This window comes from Notothenia rossii (genome assembly GCF_949606895.1).
Source record: "Notothenia rossii genome assembly, chromosome: 11".
Taxonomy (NCBI): domain Eukaryota; kingdom Metazoa; phylum Chordata; class Actinopteri; order Perciformes; family Nototheniidae; genus Notothenia; species Notothenia rossii.
Window position 1 is genome coordinate 56,562,055 of NC_136910.1, and position 12,396 is coordinate 56,574,450.

The following is a 12,396-nucleotide window of genomic DNA, read 5'->3' on the forward strand; positions in this document are numbered from 1 at the left end:
GAAGTAGAAAGTACAGGTATTTGTGTTCAACGTGTAAGAAGTAGAAAGTACAGGTATTTGTGTTCAACGTGTAAGAAGTAGAAAGTACAGGTATTTGTGTTCAACATGTAAGAAGTAGAAAGTACAGGTATTTGTGTTCAACATGTAAGAAGTAGAAAGTACAGGTATTTGTGTTCAACGTGTAAGAAGTAGAAAGTACAGGTATTTGAGTTCAACATGTAAGAAGTAGAAAGTACAGGTATTTGGGTTCAACATGTAAGAAGTAGAAAGTACAGGTATTTGGGTTCAAAATGTAAAAAGTCATCAGAAGAATAAGTAGTGGAGTAAAGTACTGACACCAGAAACATGTACTTGAGTTCAGTAACGAAGTATTTGTACTCCACTACTTCCCACCTCTGTTTATAATACAGAATATGTCGGCGCTGCATTGTTTTACGCGGGTTTAGACAGCTGTGTGCGTCCCGCTGGAGACCAACAACTTCCTAATGACCTCAAGCCCTCACAGTCCTCCCACTCCAGGATTGAACTTCCCAGGAAGACGCTCCTCTCCCACAGTGTCGGAGCTGAGCTGTGTGAAAACTCCCGTCTCCCAAGAGGCTCAGAGTTTAAAAAGGATCTGGCAGCAGGCGGAGGTTTTCCCCCGAGCTGCTGGCTGCGTTTTAGAAAAGCTTTAACGGTTGGATGGAGAAGCCAAGTTTTACAATCAAGCTGCATCCGTTTCTTGTTCCTTCATTCGAGGACGTAGAGAATCAGAGTCCCACAGAGGGGACAAAGACAGCTTCATGTTACCTCAGAAGCATGCATACAAAATTATTGTGTGCGTCACTTTTTAGTGTCCCCTGTTCTCCCAGCTGTGTGCGTCACTCTTTAGTGTCCCCTAGTCTCCCTGCTGTGTGCGTCACTCTTTAGTGTCCCCTGGTCTCCCAGCTGTGTGCGTCACTCTTTAGTGTCCCCTAGTCTCCCTGCTGTGTGTGTCACTCTTTAGGGTCCCCTGGTCTCCCAGCTGTGTGCGTCACTCTTTAGTGTCCCCTGGTCTCCCAGCTGTGTGTTTCAATCTTTAGTGTCCCCAGGTCTCCCAGCTGTGTGCGTCACTCTTTAGTGTCCCTGCTCTCCCAGCTGTGTGCATCACTCTTTAGTGTCCCCTGGTCTCCCAGCTGAGTGCGTATCCCCTGGTCTGCCAGCTGTGTGCGTCACTCTTTAGTGTCCCCTGGTCTTCCAGCTGTGTGCGCCACTCTTTAGTGTCCCCTGGTCTCCCAGCTGTGTGCGTCACTCTTTAGTGTCCCCTGGTCTTCCAGCTGTGTGCGTCACTCTTTAGTGTCCCCTGGTCTTCCAGCTGTGTGCGCCACTCTTTAGTGTCCCCTAGTCTCCCTGCTGTGTGTGTCACTCTTTAGTGTCCCCTGGTCTCCCAGCTGTGTGCGTCACTCTTTAGTGTCCCCTGGTCTCCCAGCTGTGTGCGTCACTCTTTAGTGTCCCCTGGTCTCCCAGCTGTGTGCGTCACTCTTTAGTGTCCCCTGGTCTCCCAGCTGTGTGTTTCACTCTTTAGTGTCCCCTGGTCTCCCAGCTGAGTGTGTGTCCCCTGGTCTCCCAGCTGTGTGCGTCACTCTTTAGTGTCCCCTGGTCTCCCAGCTGTGTGCGTCACTCTTTATCGTCCCCTGGTCTCCCAGATGTGTTTTGAGCTTCTTGCAGCGTTTGGTTTATGCAGCTTTTAGCTAAAAAATAGCACATTTAGTTATTAAAATAAAGAAAAATAAGTACTCATCCATGGCTGAGAATGAGTGAACATATTAATGTTTTGAGATATAATAAAAATATGTTTTATTGCACATAAAAGTGATTATGATTGCATAGTAGAATTGCCATACAAGGTGTCTTATATATCAGACGTTACAGGTTTATTGCACACGTTGCACAGACAGTTTTATGGACTTTTGCACGTCTGTTTTCTCTCTCCAGGTCCAGAGACGTTGCAGAGCTCCGAGGCAACATGACCTTCGACCCCGTTAAGATTAACCTGCAGCAGGCTCAGCATCAGTGTGAGCACGGAGGACGTAAATCTGTGTGTGTGAAGACGGAGGTGTGTTTCGTCTACAGCATCAAATCTGACCAGCAGGCCGAACACCCAGCTGCAGGTGAGCCCTTCGTCTAGTTTAAGCTACTACGGATGTTTTAGTGGATTTTACATATTTGCTCTTAATTGGGGGGTGCAAGTCAAAGTCAAGTCTGACGAAAAACAATCAAAAATAGTTAACAGAAATAGTTCAGGCAAACCATACACATAAGTGAAATATCACAACCATCACAAATAAATCAAACATCCATTTCAATTTTCATCCTGTGTATTCATTAAGGGAAAAATAACATATAATATCAGTGTGTGTGAAATGTGTGCAGTTCAGTAGTTCAATATCTATAGTTCAATCTGCTCAAAAAAGGGTTTAGTTGGGTAACAACTTCATTCAGTTCACTTCATAGGCACACCAACAAAAGTAACTCCAAAAAGTCTAAATTAGAATTAGCATTAGATTTGTCCCGATCAAACATACAAACAAATACATGCCTCTGCCTCCTCACGTTCAAATTAGCTGTGTTTCAGAAATAAATGTTCCTTTTTTTTTTTTTACCCTGCAGGTATCCGCTACACTCTGACTCTGGATGCTTTGCGTGCGAAAGCGAGGGCGTCGTTCATCGGCTCGGACGAAAAGAACGACCGCAGAGTCGCCAGGACGTTCAATATCAGCCACAGGGAGAGAAAATGTGCTCAAGAGACCTTCATGATGTCGGCAAGTGCTCTGATCTTTTAAGATTTATACACAGGTGGTTACTTTTAGCACCGTGTCCACGAGACACGGCAATTAAATCAACTTAATGACGACAAGTTCTGTGACGTGCATCCATGGAAGTGCATTTGTAGGCTGGAGGTGTAGAAGGTGTTTCTGAGCGAGAAAGGAGACAGAGCAGGAAACATGAAACAGACCGGATCAAAGCGGGCCGCGGAACAGCTCTGAGTGATGAATGATCTGCAGGCAATTGGATTCTTTTAGAGATACGGTGGCTAACAGGTGCAAAAGAGTTACGGCAGCCCAAACACAGCTGCGGTTTAAAGACACCGTGAATATATGAAAACACAAATGTTCCAAAATGCATTCAGATTAAGAAACATCTCCACCGGCTTGAGGAAGCATGCGCAGCGTTTACTAAAAGCTGCAAATTCAAAACGCTGCAAGAAGCTCAAAACACAACAGGAAACTGTGTGCGTCGCTTTTTAGTGTCCCCTGGTCTCCAAGCTGTGTGCGTCACTCTTTAGTGTCCCCTGGTCTCCAAGCTGTATGCGTCACTCTTTAGTGTCCCCTGGTCTCCCAGCTGTGTGCGTCACTCTTTAGTGTCCCCTGGTCTCCCAGCTGTGTGCGTCACTTTTTAGTGTCCCCTGGTCTCCCAGCTGTGTGCGTCACTTTTTAGTGTCCCCTGGTCTCCCAGCTGTGTGCGTCACTTTTTAGTGTCCCCTGGTCTCCCAGCTGTGTGCATCACTGTTTAGTGTCCCCTGGTCTCCCAGCTGTGTGCGTCACTCTTTAGTGTCCCCTGGTCTCCCAGCTGTGTGTGTCACTCTTTAGTGTCCCCTGGTCTCAGCTGTGTGCGTCACTTTTTAGTGTCCCCTGGTCTCCCTGCTGTGTGCGTCACTCTTTAGTGTCCCCTGGTCTCCCTGCTGTGTGCGTCACTTTTCAGTGTCCCCTGGTCTCCCAGCTGTGTGCGTCACATTTTAGTGTCCCCTGGTCTCCAGCTGTGTGCGTCACTCTTTAGTGTCCCCTGGTCTCCCAGCTGTGTGCGTCCCCTGGTCTCCCAGCTGTGTGCGTCACTCTTTAGTATCCCCTGGTCTCCCAGCTGTGTGCGTCACTCTTTAGTGTCCCCTGGTCTCCCAGCTATGTGCATCACTCTTTAGTGTCCCCTGGTCTCAGCTGTGTGTGTCACTCTTTAGTGTCCCCTGGTCTCCCAGCTGTGTGCGCCACTCTTTAGTGTCCCCTAGTCTCCCAGCTGTGTGTGTCACTCTTTAGTATCTCCTGGTCTCCCAGCTGTGTGCGTCACTTTTTAGTGTCCCCTGGTCTCCCAGCTGTGTGCGTCGCTGTTTAGTGTCCCCTGGTCTCCCAGCTGTGTGCGTCACTTTTTAGTGTCCCCTGGTCTCAGCTGTGTGCGTCACTCTTTAGTGTCCCCTGGTCTCCCAGCTGTGTGCGCCACTCTTTAGTGTCCCCTGGTCTCCCTGCTGTGTGCGTCACTCTTTAGTGTCCCCTGGTCTCAGCTGTGTGCGTCACTTTTTAGTGTCCCCTGGTCTCCCTGCTGTGTGCGTCACTTTTCAGTGTCCCCTGGTCTCCCAGCTGTGTGCGTCACTCTTTAGTGTCCCCTGGTCTCCCAGCTGTGTGCGTCACTTTTTAGTGTCCCCTGGTCTCCCAGCTGTGTGCGTCACTCTTTAGTGTCCCCTGGTCTCCCTGCTGTGTGCGTCACTTTTTAGTGTCCCCTGGTCTCCAAGCTGTGTGCGTCACTTTTTAGTGTCCCCTGGTCTCCCAGCTGTGTGCGTCACTTTTTAGTGTCCCCTGGTCTCCCTGCTGTGTGCGTCACTGTTTAGTGTCCCCTGGTCTCCCAGCTGTGTGCGTCACTTTTTAGTGTCCCCTGGTCTCCAAGCTGTGTGCGTCACTTTTTAGTGTCCCCTGGTCTCCCTGCTGTGTGCGTCACTGTTTAGTGTCCCCTGGTCTCCCAGCTGTGTGTGTCAGTCTTTAGTGTCCCTTGGTCTCCCTGCTGTGTGCGTCACTCTTTAGTGTCCCCTGGTCTCCCAGCTGTGTGCGTCACTCTTTAGTGTCCCCTGGTCTCCCAGCTGTGTGCGTCACTCTTTAGTGTCCCCTGGTCTCCCAGCTGTGTGCGTCACTCTTTAGTGTCCCCTGGTCTCCCAGCTGTGTGCATCACTCTTTAGTGTCCCCTGGTCTCCCAGCTGTGTGCGTCACTCTTTAGTGTCCTCTGGTCTCCCAGCTGTGTGCGTCACTTTTTAGTGTCCCCTGGTCTCCCAGCTGTGTGCGTCACTCTTTAGTGTCCCTTGGTCTCCCTGCTGTGTGCGTCACTCTTTAGTGTCCCCTGGTCTCCCAGCTGTGTGCGTCACTCTTTAGTGTCCCCTGGTCTCCCAGCTGTGTGCGTCACTCTTTAGTGTCCCCTGGTCTCCCAGCTGTGTGCGTCACTCTTTAGTGTCCCCTGGTCTCCCAGCTGTGTGCATCACTCTTTAGTGTCCCCTGGTCTCCCAGCTGTGTGCGTCACTCTTTAGTGTCCCCTGGTCTCCCAGCTGTGTGCGTCACTCTTTAGTGTCCCCTGGTCTCCCAGTTGTGTGCATCACTTTTTAGTGTCCCCTGGTCTCCCAGCTGTGTGCGTCACTCTTTAGTGTCCCCTGGTCTCCCAGCTGTGTGCATCAGTCTTTAGTGTCCCCTGGTCTCCCAGCTGTGTGCGTCACTCTTTAGTGTCCCCTGGTCTCCGATGTGTTTTGAGCATCTTGCAGCGTTTTGTATTTGCAGCGTTTGGTTTCTGCAGCTTTTAGTAAACGCTGCGCATGTTTCCTGAAGTTGCTGGAGATGTATTTTCATCGCAGGTGTTTGGGAACGTTTGTGTTTTTATATTTGCTTCTTTTTAGGCCGTACGCATTTCGCACCCGTAGAATGAGGAGACCAAAGAAAAGAGAGGGGCTTAACGAGCACATGAGAGACTCTTCATCACACTTTCGTACTGCAGCACCTTCTGAATGAACTCTCCAGCATCGTGACAGAACACACAGTTTCTCATTCAAGCCGCGATGGATTCCTCTGATTAGCTTCCTGGGGCGCGAGGAAGAGGAACTAATCAGTGGAGACAGCTGTTGTTGCTGTGTCATGGCTCCGTGATGAATACCTGCTCTGTTCTCCGTGTGCACACACTCTCAATAACTTCCAGTACGGAGAAGTCTACGATTTGTCCCGGACACAGAAAGCATCACGACATGTCTGACCGAGATGGATCAGACCCAAATGCGAACAGATCTGAACAACTGCAGATTAATCACAGATGAACCCATGTCCAGAAGAAGGGTTTAAAGCTCATTTAGTGATGCCTCCAGTCGTTAATGTGATCAGCGTTTGGCTTGTGTGCACTACATGCCATGTGAAGCAGCTCCTTAAGATCTCTCTTCATGTGTCAGACCCTGAAGCCCCCACTCGGCAGGTTGTTCCAGTTATTCTGGTTGATTGAATCCATACCAGCAGCTTTAGGGAATGCAATGTTCGTTTACCTCTTTATTCCAAACTGAAATATCTTAGCAGCCATTTGAATATTTGATTGTTATGAACGAGCGTGCAGACATGCATGGTCCCAAGAGGATGAGCCGTACAGACATAATTTAGGATTACAACTCAGACATTCACATATTCTTTGGACTTATTTGCTCGTACTTACATGTTTAACGAGGGAAACATTACGCTGCCTCCACATGCTCCTGGGATCGTCTAATTTCCCAATTTGGGAAGTTGTTCTCGCGATTTTGTGTGTTTAGTTGTAAGATGGAGGACATATACGGACGCTACAAAGAATATTTTGTCCCAGAGTTCACCAGTACTTTTCATAAAACCACTAAAACACTGCTTTACCAGACTTATTATCACGGTGAATGCTAATAAATATTTTTGGACTACAACCGTAATACCCAACCCAGTCTCACGGCATTTCGTGTTTTAGTCACGAAGTTAATTTAATCTATTGATTCGTGTTCACCAACACGATTTCCCCATTTTTTTCGTGTCACAAAGAACGATTTTAAAGCAATGTATTTCTATTGGTAGCATGTTTCGTGCCTGCACCACGTCTTTCTGTCCGGTCGGGTCTTGGAATAGCAGAAGCTGTGTGGTTCATAAAAACATGTTCGTACTCAATATCTCACCCTAAGCCTATCCCTTTTATTTTAAATTGTATAACGCCAGAGTTTTTTTGCCGTCCGTGTGGAAAATAAATGGGGCTCAGAGCCTCAAAATATTGAAATCAGTATTTTTAAAATCTTTTTTTCCTTCTTATTTGTTATTATTTACATTGCGTTTAAATGGTGTTGGTGAACACGAATCAATAGATTACATTTCGTGACTATAACACGAAATGCCGTGAGACTGTGTTGCAACACCACATGAATTCCATGGAAGCAAAACATACATGCAATATGCAAATTACTAAAAAGTCTATTACTATAACACAGTATTTACTTCCATCTGCACTATGTCTTCCCAACGGGACGTCAGCTCAGCATCAACTCTACGGACTCTTTAGTCAAAGGCAACTTTATTGTCAATCTTTTTTCGTTTGTGTGACCAGACAGAGAGATCGAAATACCGTTTCCAACAATCCCGAATACAAAAACGAATATATATAAAAATGTGTATATACCTATATACACAATCAACAGACACATTTATACACATGCACACATTAAGACATACATAAAAGCACAACAATCAATATATACAAAATAACAGTCACACTAGTGTCTATATACGCCGGGATCCGGAGTCGTGGCTGTGCCTGTTGCTGTGGTCCTGGATCATAAGTCCTGGATGGATATCCTCGTGGATTCATCTTGTTATTATACACACATGCATTTCCAAACATTTGGTCTACCTATGTTGCAAATGTATTCTCTTTTCAATTTACACACGGCATCTATTGCCCGTCTGTCCGTCCTGGGAGAGGGATTCCTCCTCTGTTGCTCTCCCTGAGGTTACTCCTATGTTCCCCTTTAAACTGTGGGTTTTCTCTGGAAGTGTTTCCTTGAACGATGTGAGGGTCTAAGGACAGAGGGTCTAAGGACAGAGGGTCTAAGGACAGAGGGTGTCGTATTGTCATACTGATATTCTGTACACACTGTGAAGTCCACTGAGACAAATGTAACATGTGTGATATTGGGCTATGTAAATAAACATTGATTGATTGACTTCAATATCTTTGGGAAATGTACATTAGTGCAAGACTGTCCATAGCAGCGTAACAAGATAGTGTCTGGTGCTGGATGTGAGTGTCTGAGTGTGGGGTGTTAGAGTCCAGTGGGGGGGTTCTTGATGCATGTTCTGGTGAATTGGGTGCAGCTAACAGGAAATTCATGGCGATGATGCTTTTATGTAAACACCCACATACAGTACTGTAGTCCTGAGTAGGATTCTAGTGAAAAGCCCCTGTGTGGGAGGACCATGTGTGAGGAGGGTCATTAATCATTCTTTACTGACTCTCCTCCTTCTCCTCCTCTTCCTCCTCCTCCTCCTCCTCCTCTTCCTCCTCCTCTTCCTCCTACAGGCCCGTCTGGACTTCAGAGATCCTCTCATGGTGTCTCTGGAGTTTGGCCTCTCAGATGAAGACCAAGGCCCCGTCCTGGATGAAAACCTCCCTCGATCCATCAACAAGACAGTAAGACACTTTTTAATCTCACCAGTAAGAGTCTCCTCTCAGCACTTTGGGGATGAACTGCCAAGTAACAGTGAGCAGAAGATTTAGAGCCGCAGACAGGAAGCCTCTGATGCTCGTCTTACACTTCCTCCATCTGTCTCCATAATCAAACAATGGCTCCCAACTGTTACACTTCGTTAACATGAGAACAGCTGACTGTCAGGACTGCTCTACTGTTGTGCACTTCAATAGTTCAATACCTATAGTTCAATCTGCTCAATAACGGGTTTGGTTGGATAACAATAACAATTCAGTCATAGGCAAACCAACAAAAGCAACTCCAAAAAGTCTAAATTAGAATTAGCATTAGATTTGTCCCTATCAAATATCAGTGGCGAACCGTGTCTATCACAACTGGACCTTCTGCCGACACCCCCCCCCCCCCCCCGGCGTTATAATGTCCGTCTTTTCACTGAGTTGTCGTCTTGAAAATGTTACTCACAACAATTCCGCAACAACTTAATCTTCACCTGTTGCCCTTTCTACGTTTAAATCCTCTATCTCGAGCCAGTTAACTAGCGGGCCTTCTGAATACCCTGGAGCCGATGGAGACTCTGAAAGAACACGCCCATTGGCTACAAATCAATATATGATTGGTTGATCAAACTGTCAGTCCAAACGTACGCTCTCATTCAGTGCAACGGCCAGGGCTTTCTATCAAGGATGTAGAATACCTTGGTTGAAGGATATTCTACCCAGAGACCCAGAACAAGATCTGATTGGTTGCTTTCTTTTCTAACACAAAACCACTGAAATGCGTAGTGCATGGTCCGAGAAGGACAAACACATCAACGTAACATTGTGATATTACAGATCAACAACACAGATACCATTCTCATTTATTCATTTTATTTATATAATTAAATTGATTTTTTGTTTGTTTAATCTGAGTGTTCCAGGGTATTCTCTGAACACCTTGAAGGCCCTGACGGTTCGCATATAAATATACAAAAAAATACATTTCTCTGCCGTCTCACTTCCAAATTTGCTGTGTTTCATAAATAAATATCTTACACTTCCTCCATCTGTCTCCATAATCCAACTGTGGCTCGCTGCTGTTACACTTCATTAACATGAGAACAGCTGACTGCTGTCCTTCGGTCAGTTTTCTGAATTCCCACACTCCTACATGAATATCTGTCCTAACAAGAGGCTCTCCAGATAATGCTTCCAATGAGTGACGTGTATCCAGATAAAGAGGGGGAATCTGACGTGGGAATTCGGCTTCAGCACGTACAGAAAATGCAAAGGGGATTCCCTCATATCTTTGGAGGATACCAGCGAATGCAACCATGCATTATTTTTTATGTATTCATTGATTTTTTTATATTCATCACATTACACAAACACAACCGAAGATTCCCCAACATTAGACATATGGCAGATTACATAATAATGCTAAAAAATAAAAACAGTTTAAAGTACAGACCAAGAATATAATTACATTTGCAAATGAACAAATTCAACAAAACGTTTTCGCTTTTTAAATATGTTCGTTTGGCTTTGTTGTGCCATTGCAACAAACACGTGTAATGGGTTGTCTTAGCCAATAGGAGTGCGAGTGTTACAGTGATGTCACTATGTTACGAAACTTTGGGATTTTAGCCTCTGCAGACCATTTACATGCACAAAACCAACTTTAAAAGCACACTACAGGAAGGGGAACACCATCCAAAAAGCAGAACAGGGCCTCTCAACTTTTTCAAATTGCCAACAGGTGTAGGCGCTAACTCCAAACACCATAGAGACACCAGAAGTTATCAAGATCCTTTTACCATGCTTCACTTAATTCATAAATAAAATAATAACGCTCCGATGCATCTGTTGAGATCCCCTCCCTCTCTGTGGACATTTATCGTTACATTTTTATGCATAATTTATTCATTTTAGATACAAAGCCGTAAAGAAAAACGTTGATATTGACGGCTGCGACCGTTGCTATTAATGCTCTTGTTACTGTGTGTGTGTGTGTGTGTGTGTGTGTGTGTGTGTGTGTGTGTGTGTGTGTGTGTGTGTGTGTGTGTGTGTGTGTGTGTGTGTGTGTGTGTGTGTGTGTGTGTGTGTGTGTGTGTGTGTGTGTGTGTGTGTGTGTGTGTGTGTGTGTGTGTGTGTGTGTGTGTGTGTGTGTGTGTGTGTGACATGCAGAAGCAACAGCAGCATGTGTGATGTGTTTATGAGCCTCGACACATCCTCGGTGTCAGATAGCAGCAATGCTCTTACACAAGCCTCCTGTTATTGTTATTGAAGGGAAGAGAAGTGACACACACACACACACACACACACACACACACACACACACACAATCTCTCCTGTCCTTTTCTTGGGAGAACAGACACTGTTGATCTTTGCAGGGTTGGCGTTTTGGGAACAAATGTGACTGTGACACCCTGAGAGGAAATGAGGGTCATCTGAGACACAAACAAATACACAGCTGACTTTCCCCCTAGTTCATCTGCTCACTTCTGCAGAGGAGCTCCTGAAGATTAATAATAATAAAGCTTGTTTTTATAGAAACCTTTCCACAACAAATGCATTACAATAAGGGGAAATAAACATAAAATATGCATAAAAACCGGGATAGAATTTCATTATTGATGAAAAATACGATGGAAATTAAACCACAGTAGGAAATATAGTACACATCGACTGCTTTGTGTATTTCTGCTGCAGTTTGGACACTTAGAAACCCGTGGGAATATAGGCTAAATGATGTCAAAAGATAATATAAACATCCCTCATTACATTGGAATACACCAAACTATTCCCTTAGCAATGATCAAAATGCATCTTCAAATGGAGGTGGACTTAAAGGATCCATTTCTTTACTTCTTTAAATTGCAAAAATATCCCTAGTGATGCATTTCAATGTCTCTCTCTTGTAGATTCCCCTGGTGGACTGTGGAAGTGATGAGAAGTGCATCGCTGATCTCTCTCTCAAAGCAGTGCCTAGTGTCAATAAGTAAGTGGAATTAATCTGTCTTAAAACAATACTTGTATAAAGTTGCATACAAATACTTAACGATATGTACTTCATTACCAGATGTGGGAAGTATTGGAGTACAAATACTTTGTTACTGTACTTAAGTACATTTTTCTGGTATCAGTACTTTACTCCACTACTTATTTTTAATTTCTACTTCTTACATGTTGAACACAAATACCTGTACTTTCTACTTCTCACATGTTGAACACAAATACCTGTACTTTCTACTTCTTACATGTTGAACACAAATACCTGTACTTTCTACTTCTCACATGTTGAACACAAATACCTGTACTTTCTACTTCTTACATGTTGAACACAAATACCTGTACTTTCTACTTCTCACATGTTGAACACAAATACCTGAACTTTCTACTTCTTACATGTTGAACACAAATACCTGAACTTTCTACTTCTTACATGTTGAACTCAAATACCTGTACTTTCTACTTCTTACATGTTGAACACAAATACCTGTACTTTCTACTTCTTACATGTTGAACTCAAATACCTGTACTTTCTACTTCTTACATGTTGAACACAAATACCTGTACTTTCTACTTCTCACATGTTGAACACAAATACCTGAACTTTCTACTTCTTACATGTTGAACACAAATACCTGTACTTTCTACTTCTTACATGTTGAACACAAATACCTGTACTTTCTACTTCTTACATGTTGAACTCAAATACCTGTACTTTCTACTTCTTACATGTTGAACACAAATAACTGTACTTTCTACTTCTTACATGTTGAACACAAATACCTGAACTTTCTACTTCTTACATGTTGAACTCAAATACCTGAACTTTCTACTTCTTACATGTTGAACTCAAATACCTGTACTTTCTACTTCTTACATGTTGAACACAAATAACTGTACTTTCTACTTCTTACATGTTGAACTCAAATACCTGTACTTTCTACTTCTTAC

At 44.5% G+C, this 12,396-nt stretch overlaps 1 protein-coding gene across 1 annotated transcript in view; it reads left to right on the forward strand.

The window, feature by feature from the left end:
- The window catches only part of itga1 (integrin, alpha 1), a 44,952-nt gene that overhangs the window by 23,715 nt on the left and 8,841 nt on the right, over positions 1 to 12,396 (forward strand). The window contains exons 11-14 of the mRNA XM_079659438.1: positions 1,954 to 2,129; positions 2,629 to 2,780; positions 8,326 to 8,436; positions 11,358 to 11,434. Of these exons, the coding sequence (XP_079515564.1) occupies positions 1,954 to 2,129; positions 2,629 to 2,780; positions 8,326 to 8,436; positions 11,358 to 11,434 (516 nt within the window). The remainder of the gene's footprint in view (positions 1 to 1,953; positions 2,130 to 2,628; positions 2,781 to 8,325; positions 8,437 to 11,357; positions 11,435 to 12,396) is intronic.